This window comes from Equus quagga, chromosome 4, assembly GCF_021613505.1.
Source record: "Equus quagga isolate Etosha38 chromosome 4, UCLA_HA_Equagga_1.0, whole genome shotgun sequence".
NCBI lineage: Eukaryota > Metazoa > Chordata > Mammalia > Perissodactyla > Equidae > Equus > Equus quagga.
This window is the reverse complement of record NC_060270.1, coordinates 104,294,723-104,315,479: the sequence shown is the minus strand read 5'-3', so window position 1 is coordinate 104,315,479 and position 20,757 is coordinate 104,294,723. Positions and strand designations below refer to the sequence as shown.

General features: G+C 37.6%; 1 protein-coding gene across 3 annotated transcripts in view; it reads left to right on the top strand.

Moving 5' to 3' along the window:
• Positions 1–932: 932 nt before the first annotated feature.
• The window catches only part of FIGN (fidgetin, microtubule severing factor), a 126,919-nt gene continuing 107,094 nt past the window's right edge, over positions 933–20,757 (top strand). For 2 of the 3 annotated variants that reach the window (XM_046659606.1, XM_046659607.1), the window contains exons 1-2: positions 933–1,661; positions 2,434–2,603. Coding sequence is in view for 1 of the 3 variants with exons in the window: in XM_046659609.1 (XP_046515565.1) it covers positions 2,579–2,603 (25 nt within the window). In the remaining 2 variants the exon portion in view is untranslated. The remainder of the gene's footprint in view (positions 1,662–2,433; positions 2,604–20,757) is intronic. The other variant, XM_046659609.1, reaches the window with a different exon arrangement.

Below are 20,757 nucleotides of genomic sequence, written 5' to 3'. Positions count from 1 at the left end.
ACCCCACTCACTCTCTTTCTCATTACAATTCCTGAAGAACTTTGCCGGGCACATTATCTCGTAGACATCATGATCAAATGTTATTGTTTGCTTTATTATCTCAGTTGGATGGTTGGCTAGTCTAGAATGAAATAGGTTGAAGGCAATCCTCGCAGCCTAGAAGTCTGAATGAGGTTCCCATTCAAATGATCCTGGTTGTTTGGGGGTGGGGCGGGGTGATTAGTAAACCAACTGAGCTTACACTGCATAGTAAGCGTCTGGATGCAGCACATTTACATCTAACAAGAGACCCCAGAAAACGTGTGTGTGTTTCTTAAACCTTATGTTCCGAACAAAAGGCTATCTCAGCAACAGACAATCCGCACTGCATTGCTCCCTGGGATGCGAGCAACACACTCAACTGCACATTTCATTCTTCCTCAGCTCCCAGCACCACAAAGCCCCTACTCTCTTTCCACTCCTGGGTCCCCAGATTGCTCCATAGAAGGGGGCTGGGAAAGCAGAAGCCTAACGTCTATGCCTGCGCACCAGCAGCCCGCACTGGGGGCCCCCAGGCGCTGCTTTCCCCTGCCCGAGCCGCCTGGGGGAGGTAGGGAGGGGAACCAGGGAGAGCGAGATGGGACCGCACACCTAGATACTTAGGATTTTATTTATTCACAGGGAGGCGGGGGAGGGGAACTGGGTTGATTCGGATTTTACCCCCCGAAGTTGCCTCTTCTTGGCAGATCAAGTCATTTTCTCGCTGGGGCTGGGGGCCTAGAGGAGAGGTCTCGGCTCTCAGGGCCAGATATTGTCCTGTGCGCGGCGTCGTGGGGGGTGGGGAAGGGCGGCCGGGCCGCAGCTGTCGAGAGGGCCGGAGCGGGCAGGGAGGGGCCCGCGGGCGGAGAGCCGCGCAGCCCTGTCCCGGGCCCTCCAGGGCTGGCTGGGAGCGCAAGGGCCGGCCGGTCACGCGTGGGAAAGAAAGGCCCTATTCCCCCAAGGCACTGCTCCCCTTTCCCCAGGCTGGGCCGCCTGGGAGCGCGGGCAGGGAGAGCTCTGGGTCCCCGCGCGCGTAATCATGACCTCGGGGCCCCCTCTGGGCCGCGTGAGCGCGTCAGCGAGGCTGGGCGGCCGCCGCGGCCCCGGCCGTGTAACATGACCCGAGCGGCCGGCCGGCCAGCGCGGCGCGGCCATTGAGCCCTCCCTGCCCATGAATCTCTGGCGCGTCTCTAGCTCGCTCGCCTCCCGCCTCTCTTTCTCCCCCTCCAGCTCCGCGGGCTCCGTGCGCCTCTCCCTCTCCCTCCCGGTCCTCCCGCTGCCCGTCTCTCTCCACTGCCCGCCTCTCGCCACTGCCTCCCGTCTTCTCTCCCTCACGGCAGCCTCCGTCTCTTTCTCCCTCTCTCCTTTGAAAACTGATCTTTGGCTCTTAGTGTGAAAGTGATTTGAATTTGGCTCGGCGGCGCTCTGCGCCTGCGCTCAGCCTCTGGCATGCTGGCTCCTTCCAAGCAGCTGTTTTGGGTTTGAAATTCCAACATGGCAGAGGCTGCAGTCCGTCTTCCCTTCAAAAACTTGGAATGATTTCAAATCATAGGCACCTTCACTTAACCCTAGCTTCCATTCATCAGCAAACACATCGGATCGATGCTACGCTAACCTATCGGGTTTTCGCTCCGCGCGTTCAGGTAAGAGGAGCTTCGTAGTTTTCTACCATCTGTTTAAATTTGTTTTTGTTTTTGTTTGTTTTATTTTTAAAGAATATAAATAAATCCAAGAGCGGTGATAAAAGAGATCTTCGAGTTGTGCCGTTAACATTAAATTTAATTTGCACTCGTTTCTATTCTGTACGCCAACCTGCTGTCTAATTTCTCTGTACGAAGTAGCCCTGAAACATTAGAATGCATATTTTTGCTGCTTAATCATTGTAACAATAGTATGGGATTAAGAGTTCGCGATTGCAAGAATCTCGTTTTCCACTATATTGAGCTTACTTATTACTATCTTTTTACTTCAAAAATAAAAAATAAGAAAGCGGAGCCATAGGGTGGGGCTAGACTTTCTTCGGGAACTAACTTCTAAGTAAATAAGAAGTGTAAATAAGAATCTTGCACACACAAAAAGTTGAGGTTAAATTACAATCTCGTGGCTGGGGGAACGTGAAAATGTCAGAAGATCGGTTGCAGAAAAATGTAAGCACATCATCTTGGAGGGGGTACAGCGTGGTGGGCGTATTGTTGGCAAGGAACGGGAGAGAAAGATGTATAATTTAATGGTATATACAATCCACTGATCCTATTACCGTCCTCCCCGGAGCTCTTGTTAGTTTCAATGGGAGTGAGTGAAATTGACATGGACTTGCATTCCTGGTCATGTGCTTTTTTTCCTTTCTTTCTTCTCCTGTGATCTGAGATCCCCTTTTTGTTGATGTTGCTTTCCCCCTTAATTATATGCATGTAGGTTAAATGAATACCTGACGAAAGGGCCCACGTTTCAAGGCAGTGACATTTGATAGCTGAGAGGAAAAGTGGCTTTAATGAAAAGCAACCTTTGGAATTCCTGCTTGTGAGAAATCCAATTCAGCTTTTTGTGCTGCCAGCAAGAAATGATCAGTAGCACCAGTGTTTATGGTATGTCAGTTTTGGAATTTACTTCCTTTGCATCTAAATAGGAAAGACAAATTAAATAGCATGATAAAACCATTGAAGACTCTGCTTGGGAAGCAGATGCTCATGATATAGAATTCCTTTAAAAATATATATATGTATATTTTAATCTGTCAAAATGCTTGTTTGCTTTTGCTATCACTTGTTTATGTATTGCAGTTTTGATTAATAGATTTCTGGAGTCCACTTTTATCGGTTTTAGCTGTAATCCCAAAGTTGCATGTTACTAGTAATGCACTATATAACCGCTGAAGTCAAATGGTATGTAAATTAGTTAAACTCAGCGTGGGTTTTTTTGGGGGAGGGGGCTGGGTGGAGAGGGGAGAGAGCGGGAGTGTGGGGAAAGACTGCTTACTAATGAAAGTATATATATATGTGTACACACACAGAACTGGATGAAATTTTCTTTTTCTCAATCTGTTAATGCAGTTTAACTATCTACTTTCTCGATGATTGCACTTTGTGGAGTAGTCAGTTCTCCCAAGTGTGGTTTTTTTGGGTGAGTGAGTGAAGGAATATCTTTTACATAAAAATAAAACATATTTTTGAGTGCTTAAAATCCTTAATACCTTTTAAGGAACAGTGGTAGTTTTTTTTTTTTCCCTCTTACCATTCACTTGTCTGCCTGTCAGCGCTTTTTACTTTTAACCTGTGACAGAATTAAATAATCAGGCACTGAAATTGACTTTGTTTGAAATCGCTCTTTCCTCTTTCTTTACAAAAAAAAAAAAAAAGGTCAGATAAATGGAGTGAGAGGGGGTTTTCAATAGCTCTTGTGACCATGCCGTGTGTACACTTTGTGATATTCAATTAAGACTAAGAGGGAACAACCACAACAACAAAAAGATGTTAAAAGTATTTTGCATAACCAAAAGATATGTCCACTTTAAATTGTTTTTTGTTGTTGTTGTTACATTTATCCCACCACCCTGCATTCACACTGAAAAGAGGGGGAGAAGGAAAGGGAGCATATGAAAGAAAGAAATAGCAGTGGGGCAAAGCTGCCAGGGGTCTGTAATGTGGCTGTGGTCGCTGCTTTCTCATAACACAAATGTGAATGCAAGGAAGGGACTGACTACAAGAGCCGTTGCGCGACACACACTTCTGGTTGGACTCTGGTGACTATTGAGCTAAACACACACCGCTCTCACACGATAGGAAGGATTTGATTGAATTTTGCATTTGGAACTTGTTGACTTTGAAGCGATCAATAAGAAGACTGTTTATTTTAGATGCACATAATTTGCCCTGAGAAATGTTTTAAGGAGGAGAGAGCACAGCTTTTTTTCCCCCGGAGCTGTTGGAGCGAATGGGATTGCCAGATGGGCGATTTCCCTCTGTGATGTTAAAGCTGTAATATATATTCAGAGCAGATTGGGCTGCTGCCTGTGATGAGGAGGATATTACATTTATAAATTTTAAATCGGAGCTTGGACAATGTGCTGAGAGCAGAAATTGGATGGTTTGACTGTTCACCGTATTGATACTTAAATGTGATTTCTGGGTAGTAGCAATAATAATCATTGCAATGATATGTAAAAAAACACGTTGGGGTAGGCAGTCATATAATTCATGACATTTAACAGCAGATTTAAATGTGTAAATTTGCCCTCCCCAGCCTCTGCTTACTATTAAATAATAGTCACATAATTTATTTCCCTGAGTGTCTAAATGCCCGTTGTGCAAATGATGTTCACTCAGGAGTCTTGTGATCAACACGCTAGAATTCTGGAGAGGAAAAGTTTATATATATATATATCTATAAAGTAGACACTTGTCTATATGTATAAAGTGGCATTAGTGGCTCCTGTTTTATAATTCTATTACTCTGATTATTTTTAGATTTTGTTTGTCTCAAATGTGTGGCCTAAAGGAACCAGAGCCACAAACCTAAAAGGCTGGAAAGTGGGCAAGTGCTCACACTCTGGCAGCTCTGCTGTTGCAAATTAAAAGTGTGTTGTGGTCAGGAAATGAAAGCTACAATGTCTCTTTTGAACAAGTCGTTTATCAAGAGAAACATCTATCAGGGACTGCCTTGTCACATTGATCCTCTAAAAGTTAGGTCCGAGGTGGAAGCTGCTTTGATGTTTTTGATCCTAAATTTAATACAGCAGAAAAAAAGCAAGGATATTTTGACCAGAAAAGATTAAAAAAAAATGTTTCCTGGAACCAACAAGATCTATTTATTACTATTGTACTATGTGGGAAGTTTTTTGGACATAACAGTTGAAAGGTTGAAGGGGAAACCCCAGCCTTTATAAATTGTTGGTGGTTAAAATATATATTAATCATACATTCAGTTATGCCTGGCTTCTTATTTCACGTGGGCATTTTGCAAATAGATTGTTTTAAAGGGGAAATTATTCTGAAAGAGTGTTTTGGAGGAAAATGCAGAGAACCAGAGTTTTCATTCACTTCAGTTTTAGAGTTGCCCTCTTCCCTTCGTCCTCTCTTTGTAGTCTTTTATTTCTGTTTCCCATCTTCATTATATGTGTGACATATTAGCTTTTATTTGGGAAATATTTTTTTTCTATAAAAATCGTTTCCCAAAACCTACGTGCTCCCATCATCTCTATTGTTTATTAATTGTGCATGTGGATGGTTATCAATATAAACTACATGGACTCACAAGTGTTTGGGAATTTCAGCTTAAAAATATAGGCAGGTAATAGATTAAATATACCATGTATTCTTGAACACTATTCATATTTTAAAAGGTATTGTTAAGGAAATGATCAAGTTAAATTTTTTTTTTTTTTGTGAAAGCAGTTAAAAGCAGTCTGCTTCATTTTGGGAGGCAAAGATATGAGAGAAGTGTTCCTTCTCTGAAATAGAGTTTTTGGATACTTGCCTTGTACTGCTGGTGGCTACTTGCTATTTCATATGAGTCTATCAGCAACTGGGCTGATAGACCACAAAGAGTGTGGTGGGAGTTTTGAGAAGTGTAATACTTGCTAATTAATCATGTCTGAAATGAAAGAATCATAGCAGGGTAATAAAGTCTCATTGTTGTTTTCCTGGAAGAGAGTAAGACTTCTGTTTGGAAGCTGTTTGTGTGAGTTGACTTGCTTTTCTCTTCTAAAACGACGGTTTATAGGATCTCTTTAGAATTATTTCAGGAACCATCTTTTTTTGAAAACAGAATATTTTTCTTTCTCCTGACTGTACCGAATCAGTGAGATGCTTAAAATTGTCTCTGATATCTTCAGAGTGAAAACATAGAGTTTTTTCTTAGTTGTGTTAAAGACTGCTGAGGCTGAGTTTCCAGTACAGGGTTTTTTTTCCCATAAATAGAAAATCTTTTCTGTTGTTTTTATTCATGTTAGGCAGGAACTTTGAAAACCTTTCCATAGGCAGGTACTTCTGATAGACATACAAGAGAGCAGAAATTTCATTAATTACTTTTAGATAATACACGAGTATGACCAGAGGGGAGGAAAGGAGTACTTCCAAGTCTGTAGAGAGACAATCTGTGATAGAACTTGACGTTTCTAAGACAGTTTAAAATATTAGGCACCTGAAAAGACAAATGAGTAATATCATTATAGGTCGATTATTTTTTTCCTGAGCTTCGGGTTGTCACCTTTTAGAATTTAATGTTTTAGTTAGTTTATGCATGGAGCAGATCCCGAAAGTTTGTCTGCGACATTTTTGAGCATCTTCATCTCAAGGTGAGGACGGCTGTGCTAATGATGCCCTGTTTTTGTCTGTGAGTGTTTGGATGCCTCGAATGATTGCCTAATTAAGTAATCAGTTTTAATGGCCCCAAATCAGCAGAATTGCTAGGTGTATTGGAAACAATTGCAGGCTTTTATGTTTTGTACTTTCTAGTTTGTTCTAAGACCCTTGGTTTAACAGGAACGTTTGCTGCTTTGCCTTTGTCGGTATATTCTTGAGTACAGATTTCACAGACTACTTTTATAAAGTACCACATTTATTGTTACAGAGCTAATAAATTTAATTACCAGGAGTTTGATTTATAAATTTCTGATTGGGAGAATTGTTCTGCAGACATTTGTGTGAAATATTGATGTATGCTACTGATCGATAAGACTTGATTAATCAGCATATCTGCTTTTTTATCTTGAGTCCTTGATAAATCAGAATAAACAAATGGCCCAGGAAACAATGCCATTTTCTTCCTTCATTTAAAAAGACTTAATATAATTGTCTCCTTCTTTTGGGATATGCAAGAACTAATGTTTTATTAAAATCAATTGAACTTAGAAATTATTTTTGGGTATTCCTTGGAAGACTGCGAGTCCAAAAATTATTCCATTTTTCAATTAACTCTCTCACACACACACACATGGATTATAGCTAATTTTTTTTGTCTATTAAAAAACGAAAGACTTTTTTTGAAAGACTGAAAATAAATGCCTGTTTAGCAAGTGCTTTTCAGGATTGGATTCGGTCATTTTTTTCCTTTTTTTTCTAAACTTGAATTTTTATCATTAACTTTTTCATTTAACTTCTGGGAGAAATTTCAAGCATAGCTGCTTTGAAGTGATTGCTGATTACTGATCCTTTTGATATTTTTGATGTTATCCTTTAAATGGCAGTTGTACTTGAGTGATGCTTACTATCAGAAATGAAGATAGTGGAAATAAGAGGTAGGCAAGAATATGGTAAAAATAAATTGTACCGATAAGTTTGAAGCAAATCAGAAGCAGGTGGGCATGTGAAGTTTCCTTAGGCATCACGGCCGTCTGCTCAGGAGCTTTGCCTCAGCACAGCACATGCGGACGGTACCTGTTGACGATGGTCTTAGCTGAGACACTGAGGCGGCAGAAAAGATAGGTGATCGGAAACCATCCAAACATGAGATATAATATGGCACTTTCTGTTAATAATATTTACATATTTCATGCCACAAATCTGCTTGTTGTCTTGTTACTTGAATATTGACATTTTGCTTAACATTGCATATGGTGGGCTCTTGTTTCAGGGTGTATTAGAAGCAGTGAATTCAAAGAGGAATTGCAATTCAGATGTATTTATGTTAAATACATGTATAAATGGATATGTTTGCGTATATTTGAGCTACTGTGACTTTCACAAAGCATTTCTAGTATTACTGCTTCCAATCATTTTTGAAACTGATACATCTTGTAAACAGAATGCATGATTTATTATATGAAGGCCCAAGGTTAAACTTTTTTTTACCCTGCAACCCAGCTTAAGCATTTGTATTTTTAGGTCAGAAAATCTTCTTTAGAAAGTATTTTTTTTATAATATTGGAAAATTTCCTCCTTGTTAGGATTTTGTTCTCATTTTCATATCATGAGTAGCTTTTATTAAAAGTTATTAGTGATATATAACTTATAAAAATGGTTTTCTTATTACAAAATCCATCGTGTAAATACCTATAAAACATAATGTTTTCTTTCCCCCAAATCTTAATGTTGGAAACCTCTTTCCCCAGTTCCTTTCCTGAGTTTTGATTTCTGCTGGTAAATTTATATATTTATTCCACTCCACTTGTGGATATATTGCTGGCAAGAGAACAGAAACTGCATTTTACTTCACTCAGCCAAAAAAAAATCTCTTTTTTTCCCCCCTGATTCAACTAATGTTTGCCTATTCTCAATTGGATGCTTTTTAAGCAACTGACAATTGATTAAATGCCATATACATATGACAGTAAACTCATCTGAGAATGAGTGACCTCTACTTTCATTGCTTTGGTTCCTGAGGAACTATCACTCATGGAAACAGCAACATTCAAAATAAAAATTTAAAAGTACCTAATGTGAAGGCATTGGTTTCCAGACGTTGCTGTAAACTCTTTGCCTTTCTTTTGATTTATTGTTCTTACTGTCAACACGCATTGTCACCTTCACCTAGGACTGGCTACATAATTTCTGGGGCGTGGTGCAAAATTAAAATGTGGGACACCTTGTTCACAAATTATTAAGAATTCAAGATAGCAATGTCAGAGCATTAAACCAAGTGCAGGATCCTTCTGGGTGGGGGACCTTGGGCCTGTACAGGTCCCAGGGCAATAAAGCCGGCCCAGCCTTCCAGACCCACAAACTTTTACCGAGGGCCTGCTTTGTGGAAGTCACTGGGTTTCCTTCTTGGAGACTGACTGTTCCACAGTTATTCCATGTGTCTCTGCTTAAAGAAATACTAATGGTTGTCGAGTAAGAGAATCAATGAGAAAATGGACCATTAGGTATCTTCTGCTCTTTCTGTACATGAACTCGTGACTGAAATATTTTTTCCTTTATCTCACGTGGCCCTTTGCCTGATGTCTGCTCTCAAATATCACAAGAATTTTTGTACAAATATTCGCAAAAGGAACTCTGGGTTTTGTAATTGTTTGCATGCAGGTACGTAGTTAAACGTGTATTCCTGAGGCACAGAATGATTGGAGTGGGAGGATTTCAGTGAGATTTGTAGTAAGACCTTGGGAGTTTGTCTGTTGCCACACCCCACCTTAGTTTCAAGCACAAGTAAAATAAGTATTTCAATGTAGAAGCCTAAATTATCTAAAAATATAGAAAATCCTGACCATTAAAGAAATAAAAGCACAATGCATTGAGTACCAATCAGGAAAAAAGGGCAAACACAAAAATAATTATCTTCTTATAATAGTAGCAAGTATTGATATTTTGACATTACAAAGTGGCGTTGTAGCTATATAAACATGTGGTGACAGCTGTGTTAAAGATGAAAAGTGACTCTTTCGTGCAGTTACGTTAACTTTGCAGTATGTTATATTCAAACTGTGAACTTGGTTTCTGAACTTGAATTGGAATAACCTCCTTCTCCCTGAATAACGTAGTCACCCTCTGTGACTCCTTTCCCCTTTGGTTTGAATATTCTGTGTTATGGGTGGACAAAACATTTACATTGCTGCTTCCCAAGATACTTCTCAATGAGATCAAGCTTCATAGCGAGATACCTAAAACTAAATTTTGAAGTCAAACAGCTTTTTCAAATCAAAACTGAGATATGATGGAATGTCCAGCAAGAAATGGATCTGAGTGCACTTGAAGTTGTACCATTTATTTTCAAAAGATATTTCTCACATCAGATGACTCTCCCAGGAAGGGAAATATCAAAGACGGTGGAAAAGTAACTATTCTTTTATGTAATCCAAGACTGGGGTGAGGGTGGGGGGCTTTAAAGATATTTCTGAGGAAGAAAAAAAAATTGAACTTATTTTGAATGCCTTGTTAGACTTCGTGGAGAGAAATGCTGTATATGAGACCTTCTAAGAAGAAAAATCTTTGCCTTGTGAAATAAGGCTTTGCTCTCTCAGCTGACATGTACTCTAATGAAAGGAGGCTTGAAAATAACTATTACAGCAGTGTCCCATTTAATTATAAATTCACCCCACAGTTTAGGAATCTTTTGCGTTTAAGGCATTGTAAACTTGAAATATTTTAATAGGTAATTAGGCACAATGCATACTTTTTAATGTTCTATGTCATATAACCTATCTACAAAATCTATGGTATAACTTAAATTGGGACCCTTCTTTTCCTACCTTACTCCTATCCTTTAGTAGGTTATATTTTCATATTAAATGTTTGGCTTTAAAAAGGATTAAACCAGGAATCTGGATAAACATGTGGCAATATAAGACATTGTTATGCCCCAAATCGCTGTTTTATTTCCCTTCTATTCACTTCTTCTCCCTTTCAAATTGAAGTTCAGGTTGTAAACTCTTTCTCTTAGATCATATACCTGAATGATGCTAAATTATAAATCTTAATTAGGTATGATTCACTGATTTTCATCTTACAAGATAATTGTCTGAGTAGGATAAAAGGTTCCCTTAAGATGGAAGGCATTTTCATTACAATTCCCATTTAAGATCAAACAAAGACCATTAAATAAACAGAGTACTATTATTCTTTTACCCTTAATAGTTAATACTTTTGAATTTAAATATGTGGATGAAGAAATAAGGATATGGATAGGGCAGTTGTACTATTTGCAAATTTTAAGTGCTTTTGATAAATCTTACTGCTAGGAATTACGTGGATCTAAAGGAATCTTTTAAATAAAAATTACGGTTTTGATTATCTAAATGGAATATGCTCTTGTGCATGTGCACAGATAGATTTCTTTGTGGAGGTATCGATGTCAGGGATGCTTTTGGTATTTCTTTATGAGTAATTAGGTTAACGGGGTTAGTTAGAAAATGTATCCTTTCCTGGAAAATGAAAAATTACATTCAAGCAGAGGTAAAAGAGTAGAACATATTCATGACTTTAAGTACTTAAAAAGATATTTTATGAGTCATTTTTGAGAATAATACCCAATATGTAACTTGTTAAGTATAATAGCCATTTTTACTTTTTAAAGCACATCTATATTAAAACTGACTTTCCACTCATGAGTCACAAATCTGGAGTCAATTTTAGGCCCAACTTATAAAAGATGTGGGTCTAATCCCTGGCCCGTACCGTGGTATCCTACGCCAAGAGTGTTGGTGCAAAGTTCTCCTTTAAAGAGAGATTTTCATTTGTATTATTCAGAAGATTAAGCAACATTTTTGAGGGGAATACTGATATGGCCCAAATGTAGACATGGGGACCCCGAATGGCCTGTATCCTTGTCTGACAAACTACAAGCAAAAAATATCACCAGATTTGGAATTTTGTATGCCTACATGAACAGTGCTTGTTCTTGTTATGGGAAGATTTTAAATGTACTAAGAATATAGTAAGTGTTCTCTAATTGGAAAAATATCTTTTATGTAATTCTAAGAATACCAATCAACTAATTATCAATATGAATTTACTTGTGCATGGTAACATGATAGCACTGAACAATCTCATTCAGAAATAGATGTTTAGACCGAGCTAGTGTCCCTCTAGAAAAATTCTGTACATATGCAAAATCCCTTTTGGGGTTTCTTTTGCTTTTTTGAACATAGGTGTGAAATCTCTATCAATAACATTTAAGTAGTTAAAGTACAAATCTAATATTGAAAGTTCCTTATTATCCTTTGTTCTTTTGCTAAGTCCTCAGTGAATGCATACAATGTATTAACGCTTGTTTTGTTTGTTTTTTGATTTTTGTCTTGTTTTAGTATCAAAGTAAAAAGACCTTAAGAGGAAACTATTTTGTACTGTTTATTTTTAAAGATACCCAGTGAGAACAGTACAACAGTATAGATTTGTTCATAATGATTGGCAAAAATCCACAATTTTACCCCAATATAATTCTATTTTCTTGAAATCTACCCTACTGTACCAAAATGCTTCACGTGGGAGGTGTTGCTGATGTATAATTGCAATGCACGGGTGTCCCTGAATAGGTATATTTTTTATGTGTATGTATAATTTCTAACAGCCAACTCCGCAGGTGTCCTTATGCTTGGTGCCAGGAAGAAAAAGGTTTTCTTCCTACTTTGCTATTTGCAGACTCACCAGGAACCTTGCTGTCTCATCCATCCTCCTGCTGGGCTCCAGTCTTACCCATACCTCACGTACTGTTTTGAGGGACTGGGTTTTTGGTTTTGCTTTTTAGTATTTATCTGTAGGGCTGGCTATTACTTGATCATCTGGAAAGTCAGATTTCACTTGAGCTCCTGGAATATGATATTTAGATCAAGAGGAAGTAGCTTGAATTAAGAGGATATTGTGCTGCGTAGTGGGAGGAAAGTAGAGCAGCGTTTTTTGGCATGGCAGAAGGTGAAAGACAACTTGTAGGACTGGGGAAATAACTAAAGGGAAAAGAAATTAGGAGGTTTGTGAGGAAAGCTGAGGGTAATGACTGTTTTCATGTGACTGTTGTTGCTAAAAATGATATTGGCAATTAAAAAATTAAATCCTAATATAATTATGTGAGAAAACTGATCATTTATTAAGAATCAGTGACTAGTCCACATTAAATAGCACGAAGCACTATAATCTAAACAAATAAACAAATTATTTCTTTTTTAAAATGGAAGTTTCTATATCAAATCTTGAATATACACAATTTGCAGTCAGCCAAATTAAAAGAACTATTGCCCCTTTTTTCCACATAATTTGAAACAGTATGAAAAATACATATGCCTTTAAAGATGACTCGTATTACTCTTAGACTCTCTTTTCTGCCTAAACGTACTCAATTTGGTTAGGCCACAAATGAAGTTATAGAAGAAAATCCATTGAGGATTGAGGTATATCTTTTTGAAGGCTTCTTTTGGAAAATAATGCATTTATTTCTATTACACGAGTTCAAATCATTAAGGTAGATAGATGTATGATTTGATTTGATTTGAGCAAAGATTGATGATAAATTTTGTATCTAGTCTGTAAATGCTGGCTGTACCTTAATGACCAAAACCCAGACAAACGAACGAAGAAACTTGCCTAGCCGTACCTCAGACCAGTTGAATGGAAGTTTGGGGAATGACTGTCTTTTAAGCTCCTCCAGTGATTCTGATGTCAAGTTGGGGTTGAGAACCACTTCTCTGAACCAAAAATTGATACATTTCATGAGATCTTAAACTTTCTGCTCTCTAAAAAATATTGTTCTTCTTGGTTTGAAGTCATGAAAGTAGAGCTATCTCTTCGGAATTGAATATCCTAACCACAGGCACTACACCTAGCTCACCATCTGGCCAAAGCTCCAAAACAATCTATCGAGAACCTTAAGAAGTTGCCACCATGCTGGTAAGAATACCTCAGGAAGGGGACAATGGTGAAGAAATTGTCAGAGAAGCCAACAGTCTATCATATTTGTGACCTTGGATAAGTTACTCAACGTCTCCGAGCCTCAGTTTACTATTTTATAAAAGGAGAGTTGATCCAATGATGATTAAGATTTTCTCCAGTTCTGTATAGTCCATGACCGCTTCGTCATGGACTAGTGAGCTTGAGTAACTTGGAACATTGCTAGTGGCCAATGGCTGATGAAACAGATTTTTTATTTCTCTTTAAGAAGCTCCAGAAATTGTCTTGGAAACAAAGAAGGAAACTCAAGGACCATGTATCACTCTGTTAAGCCCTTCAGGTTGGATGGTAACCATTCATTAAATATGCTTACCAATTGGCTACAAGCAAATGTGTCAGCAATTCTAATATGTTGAGAGTTGGTGAGTATTTGTTAGCCAATGGGTTTTCCCTGTAAAAGCTATGAATAGATTGACAAGCAGATTAATTCAAGTAGTAGCGGAGTTAGGGACTTCAAATCTTTTAAAATATATATATAAATTATAGAGCAGTATGAAAGTTGGAACTTAATCAAACTGGAAGCAATTCCATCTTCCCTCCACTTTATCCCTAGTCTTTGTTTATCTTCTTTTTACTCTCCTGAATGCTCTTTTCCACCTGTTGAAATCCTACCAGGACTTTGATGTCTAGCTTAAATGTCACATCATCTATGAAAACTTGCTTGAGCCACCCTGATCGGGATCCATTTTGACACCTACTTCATATTCCCTAGGCACTTTTTAAAAAAATCTCCTTTTGATCATTTGCCATCATTTTTCTTCTACTATAGATTACTGGGAATTTGTGTTTCTCATTTATGAAATTGTAAACTCCTTGAGAGCCGACCACATCTAATTCATTTTTCTATTTTTAATTTCCTCAGTGTGCCTGTACAGTGTGAGACCTATAGTAAGTGTTTGATAAATGTCTGATGAATTGAATTGATAAAAGTGTAGGAGACTGTCACTTGGTTAATCTTTTATTAACCTTACTTTTAAAAAATTGGAGGATACTTTTAAAAATATTTAAAGAACAGATATATTAAAATTGTGTATTTCATTAAAAAAATGAAATTTCTATATTCTTTATGTAATTTAATTACCAAAGACAGACTTTATAACCCTGAAAAATAGTTTTAGAATTATATACCTAAAAATGAGCATACAGGCATTTATTCTACTTTTGTATCTCTGGATAGGAGAGCATTTAAACTATTTTATAAAAACAGAACATTATAAGGCTATCTTTAAAAATCTTACAAAATGAAAATCTGTAGCCTATTTTGATTATAGACAGCAATGAATGGCTTCAAATCGCTGTGCTCTACATATTTAATTTTTTCCCCTGTGTGTTTGCAGTTGGAAAAATTTGAGGGTACAAAATCATAAAATATTAGACTAGGAGACTTCCAAATCAACTTCTTGCCAGCATAGGGTTGATTGACAGTTGGTTATTCAGCCTTTGGTTGAACATGGAAACCAGTGCCTCCTAAGGCATTTCTTTCTATTTTGGCTTTTCTCCGATTAATAGGCAGTATGCAAATATGTGCCCCAACGGTACTCCAAAAAGATTTCTTTGGGAATATGATGGTACTTTTAGGGTGATAAGATGTGAGATGCCAACTAGTTGATCTGCAGTTGATGTGATAACTTTCACTGACTCTGTAGATTGTGAATATCTTTGGTTAATATTTTAACTGCATATTTTTGTTCTATATTTAGTGTTTGACACTGTTAATTTATTTTGTACTAAATACTAGGCAGTAAACAATTTTCTGTGGTTACACCCAATGACCTTGTCTTCTAGTGGTTCAACTGCATTACCAGTTGGGTTTGTGTGTGTGTGTGGAGTAGTCAGTTTCTTTCTCAGACCTGTCACCACTGTTACAACAAATAACATCGCAAAATTTCCTAAGGGAAATTCAATTTGATGAAATGTTGAAATTATAATGAGTTAGTCAACAGTATTTTACAAGGTTTCTATTTTATATTTGTGTATTTGAACCTAAAGATAGATGTACCAGAGAAAGGCACTTGTTCACATTGCTTCATGAAAGAACTCAGAAAAACAAAGGTTCTATTGTCATTCTTTTAAAAACACAATTTTGCTAAGAAAACTTATAACCTCTACTGAAAGCTCACCAGTTTCTCCCAGTTTGGGCTCTTCAGATCTGAAAAGTTCTACATGCTGTCTTATCACTTCGTATTGAAATCTAGGTTGATCTCATACACCTTATTGTGGAAGAAAATATCTGCAGTGTTGATTGTTGAACCTGGATTATGATGAAGATATGCCATTAAGTGAACTACTGTGGACAAACATTGCTTAGTTAATGGCATGGAAACACGGCATCTTCAGCAAAGAGGTTTGATAGTAAAGAAGGATAGTACATTGTAGGTAGAATAATAAAGATGGGGAAAAAAATGTTAGAAGTAGCAAAAGCATTATTGCACTTTGAATACAACAATCTTTTTAGTTCCTTGGTTGAATCAGCTCGTCTGGTTTTCTGGAAACCATTCAGTAAACTTCAAGCCAATTAAAATTGCTCAAATATAAGTTAAAATCCCTGAGACTGAGAGTAACAACTATGAATTGTAAAGCCTTTTGATGATGGCTTGCCAACAACCAAATTAAATCAAGGGAAGATTTAAATGCATGGGCTTAAAAATCTACCTGGTTTATAATCAGGAAGTTTTGGGGTGTTAAACTAAATAAATAAAAATATCCAGGCAGATTCTTCACACCTAAAATGTCAGCCATTATTCCTTTAGTCCTCTTCATGGAGGAAAATTGGGTGATTCCCTAGAGAGAGTAGTAATGGAAGTTGGTGGTCACAAAATATGAGCCATGATTAAAAGTCAGTGGTCAATAGTTTATTTTGCTGTCCTTTTTTTTTTTCCCCCTTGCCCTCATAAGCATAGTTGAGAGCTGTCAGTAATTGAATTTTTTGTTAGGTCTAGACACAGCAGTTCTTGAAGAGTATGAAGCTGTATTTTTCCTCTTGGCTTAAAATATGAAATGAAACATAAAATTATTTCAAGTGAATACAGCTATGTGTGTGGGTGTGAGTGTGTGTGTGTGTGTGTGTGTGTGTGTGTATGTGTGTAGAGCAACCTGTGAAACATGACAGCATTGATAGCTCGTTCGTTCTGAACGGGCCAGTTGGTAGCTTCATACAAGCACCATCTAAGTGAGCCAATTTAAATCTCACTCCAGATTAATGAAGTGGCTCAGGTCTTTCTGGGAGGTGGCCCTTATTTGTCCCTTAGGAGATAGGTTTGGCATGATATTCAGTTGAAGATTCAGTCAACAAGATTTATGAGAAATTAGTTAAAACTGAAATTGAAAATGGACATTGAGGTAGCGTTCACTCTAAAATGGCTTGAATATATTTGTCATCTGTGCATAAAGAGGATTTTTTGGATGGATTTCATTGATTAGGATAAACACTAATCACAAATAGACAACTTAAAGTTTGCTTTCTGGATATGATTGTTTTCCTTGAGTGACCACGCCTTCTTTTAGCACTCTGTCTTTGTCCAGGGTTTGGTTTAGTCATACATATGTCCTTGAAGGACTGTAGCATCTTTCACAAGATTTTGTACAAGTGAAATCAGATACCAGTTTTTATTGCAGAACCGAGCCTACAAATGTTTCTCTTTAAAGACATTTTTAATAGAAACAGTAAGGTATAAATCATTTAAGCAATTACCTGGACATTGTGGAAATGGGGCTTGGCTTGTTCTGTAGCCCCAGATGTTTCCAGATTCCAGTAATAACCTGGTCCAGATATTTACAGCTTAATTTTCTGTGCATGTGCACTTGTCCACAAATGGCTCCTATTTCCCATTTTCTGTTGGACAACTGGGCCACTTAGAGCAAAGAAAGTGATTTCAGCTTGGGTGATGACAAACATTAATGGTTATAATAAGTTGCTTCTAGAAACTTTGATCACTTTAAAAAATATAGAGGCTAAATCTTAGAGGATTTTATACTAAGAAATAAAATAAATTATTCAAATGGCATTTTCCTTTATGGATGGGGAGGGGGCAAGTAACCCCTCCCATCCCTCAAAATTATATTTAGTCTTGATATACTATGTGATAAGAGTGATTTTTTTTTAATGTGTCTTCTAGCACTGGTTGGGTTATCATGCAGGCTGCTAGTTTTCTTTGCATCACTGCACCACAGTTTTTCGTGTTCTTACTAGAAACTAAACAAATGGAAAATAATGATTTGTAACCATCTGCTGTGCAGAAATTTCACATATAAGCAGTTAACTCTATTTTATAAAACAAGACCAAATGAGTGAGTTATACTGTTGCCAGTAAATAGCAACATGCAGTAGACCTGCTTTTGGACAAAGCAGGAGCATAGGGAGCCAGCATTTCATTATGGGAAGTCAGTTGGTTGGGCTATGGGGCTGAATGTGCCCAGGCATTTATGTGTGTGTTTGTACATGTGTGCCTGTGTCTGTGTATGTCCTGCATATGTGAAGAGAATGGTTGTGTCCTCTCTGCCTGCTCCTTGTGTCTCCATTCTTGCCCCCATAATTCCAATCAAGTAAATCAGAGTAATGTAAATGCAGATAACTCAATTCAATCACATCATCCTAAATGTTTTTATTTGCTTAAAAAATAAAGTCAAAATCCATAAAGCCATACAGAATAAAGATTTGTAAAACTATGTAGGTTTCAGATCGGAGTCATGGTTTCCTAAGCCGTACGTATTACAATGACTAGCGGCTAGCCAATTTAGCTTTAAATCATTCTCTGTCTTATCCTCTGCCTAAAGAATACCTTAACTGGAAATCGGATTGGGTATATATCCAAAAGCTATTGACAGGCAATGATTATTCATGTAGTTGCTGTTGAAGTATGGAGTCTGTATTGAGGGAGGACATAGAATAGAATAGACAGAGGTAAGTGGTTACAAAGAATTTATTCAAATGGACCAGGTAAGGCCTGATTTTATAGTTGGCCGTGTAATCAATCAGTCAATCTCTCTCCCTTTCCCCCTCTCTCTCTCAAATCTGATTAGTCTATCAATATACTCAGATGCTCAAAACATACATATTCTCTCTAACTTTCACTTATTTGATAGTGGGATTTTGCCATACAGCAAGAAAAGTTGTTTAAAATGGGCAGTATATTGAGTTCAAAGGACCCATACAGTTCATAAATTCTCTGGTGTCTACTGGATTTTTCATCAGGGAGACTTCCAATAAAAATGATCTATTTTAGAAATAATATTGTTTAGTAGGTTGAAATGTGGTGTAATAAAATTAGACCTTCAGTCTTCTAAAGTTACTACTTAGATGGCACCCTTGGGATGGTAAAATGGCTGTATAAGCAGATGAATCAGACAGTTCCACTGATGGGTACATTTGTCAGTCTCTGTTACAGATATAATATATTCTTATATCTGTAATCCTGACACTGTTACATCCAAATGAAATCAACATGAGGTTGTCATCTTTAAGCAAATATGTTAAGTGTTGTCTTTTGTGCTTTGGATTTGAAAGAAAGGGGCCCAGGGGAGGCAGCATCATGCAAATGGAACAAATCCCATTTCTTCTGAGCTGTGCTGTTTTTCCCCTCCATGGCAGCTGGCTATGTTATCTTTGTGTGTTTCTCTGAGTGCTGACAATTCTTTCAGTGATCTAAGTTAGGGCACATTAGAAAGTGGAAGCAGCTGTCTGTCGCTATACTGAGAGACGTGTTTGCTCTACTGCAAAGATGAAGGACCATGAATCCTTGACACACTCCCTCCCTCCCCCCTGTACTTTCCAACATGATCAACATTCAGACGCACAGATTGTCTGCTTGGACAGTTTTTTGTTCTGACTGACAGCATCTGGCATAGACAAATTTAAAAATACATAGCATGCCATGCTTGGAATTGGAACATCCCTTCTTTATTAATCTTCTCATTTAAACCATTCATTTACATTTCAAGAAAGGTTACAGCTTGATATGGTTGAAACGTTGATTTTTAAATGAATAACCTTCTAATGAAATGTCTTGAATGAGTACCAAGCAGCTAGTGTTCATTAAAAATTACACCCGATTAACACGGCCTTGAAAGCCTGAGAGGAAAGGGATTTCTTATTGTTTTAATCCACAATGCAATCCAGTGTTTACCTTTCTGGCACAAAGCGAATAGAAATGATGCCTGTACTCGCAACACTTCTGATATTGAACACAACTATGATATCGCCCTTAAGCCGACAAAACACTTGGCCTTGTTTAATCAGCTTTCTTTCCCTCAGAAAACCCCCAGAGGTGTTAAAAAAAATTTTAAACATCACCAAAATATGCCTCTTACACATCCTCAGTTCTCTCCATGCCCACCCCCCCCCCCCCCCAAAAAACTATGTCTCTATCCCCAAAACAAAAAAAAAAAAAAAAGCTTACATGTTTTCAGATGGAAAAGTGGTCAAGCACACTTTTAGATTAAGCATTCCCTCTGACCCCAGGATGGTAGATCCACTTTTATTTGTCTGCATTACTTTAGTAATAAAACATAACAGTGCAAAAATTGCTCTCTTTCTCTGCCTCACATCACCCCAGCACACACTCACATTTCTTATCCATTTTCAATTCCACAGCCAACCTTAGCAACATGCTTGTCTAGCATTTATGTAAAAATAATATGAAAATTGGCCATATCAGTCCGTCTGTGGACTTTGAGTCCAGGGGTGTGATGTGGGAAGGAAAACCTTCCTTTTATCATACGTTTTAGACTTTTCGTATCACTACAGATTTCACCTGTAACTACCCAACTGCAAATGTGGCTACAGTAGTTCTAAGGGGTGTGTGGAGGCTGTGGGGGGCGGGCGGTGCAGAATTATAATTTAAAAAAAAAGAACTGTTCGAGTGCTGGGTATTAAATATGTAAAGCCAGCATGCTGGTTAACTTGGAAAAATAGGCTTCAGCGAGAAGTTCAGTGAACAGTTGTAGGCAGAAGAGGTGATGTATTTTTTCCGCATGTGTAAGAGGTCATTTGCTTTAGGATAAATTTTGACGTATTTCAGAAAGAAAGAGATGCTGAAATAAAAATGAAAACAGATTACAGCTCCCTATCAAAGGCACTTTTACGTTCTTGAATATGAGAGGGGAAAAGGACATGTTTTTATTCCATGGATTATATATTATTTTTAAATTTTGCTAATTTGTGTATTGTGAATTTATTTCATTTAAACTGTTCCTTTAAACAAAATAACTCTTGGAAATTGACATTTTCTTTGAATCTGGAATCAGATTTTCCCTCCAGCCCTCGACCCAGTTCTGGGCTCTGGAAATTTAGCGTAGACACTGGTTGCTGTTTCTCTTTTCTTTTCTTTTTTCTCAAGAAGCTAATGGCAGGAAATCAAATCCGAGTAGATCTAGTTCCAGCGTTTTGATTGCCAGCAAATGTTTTATAATCAACATTTTAAATATAAATTACTTG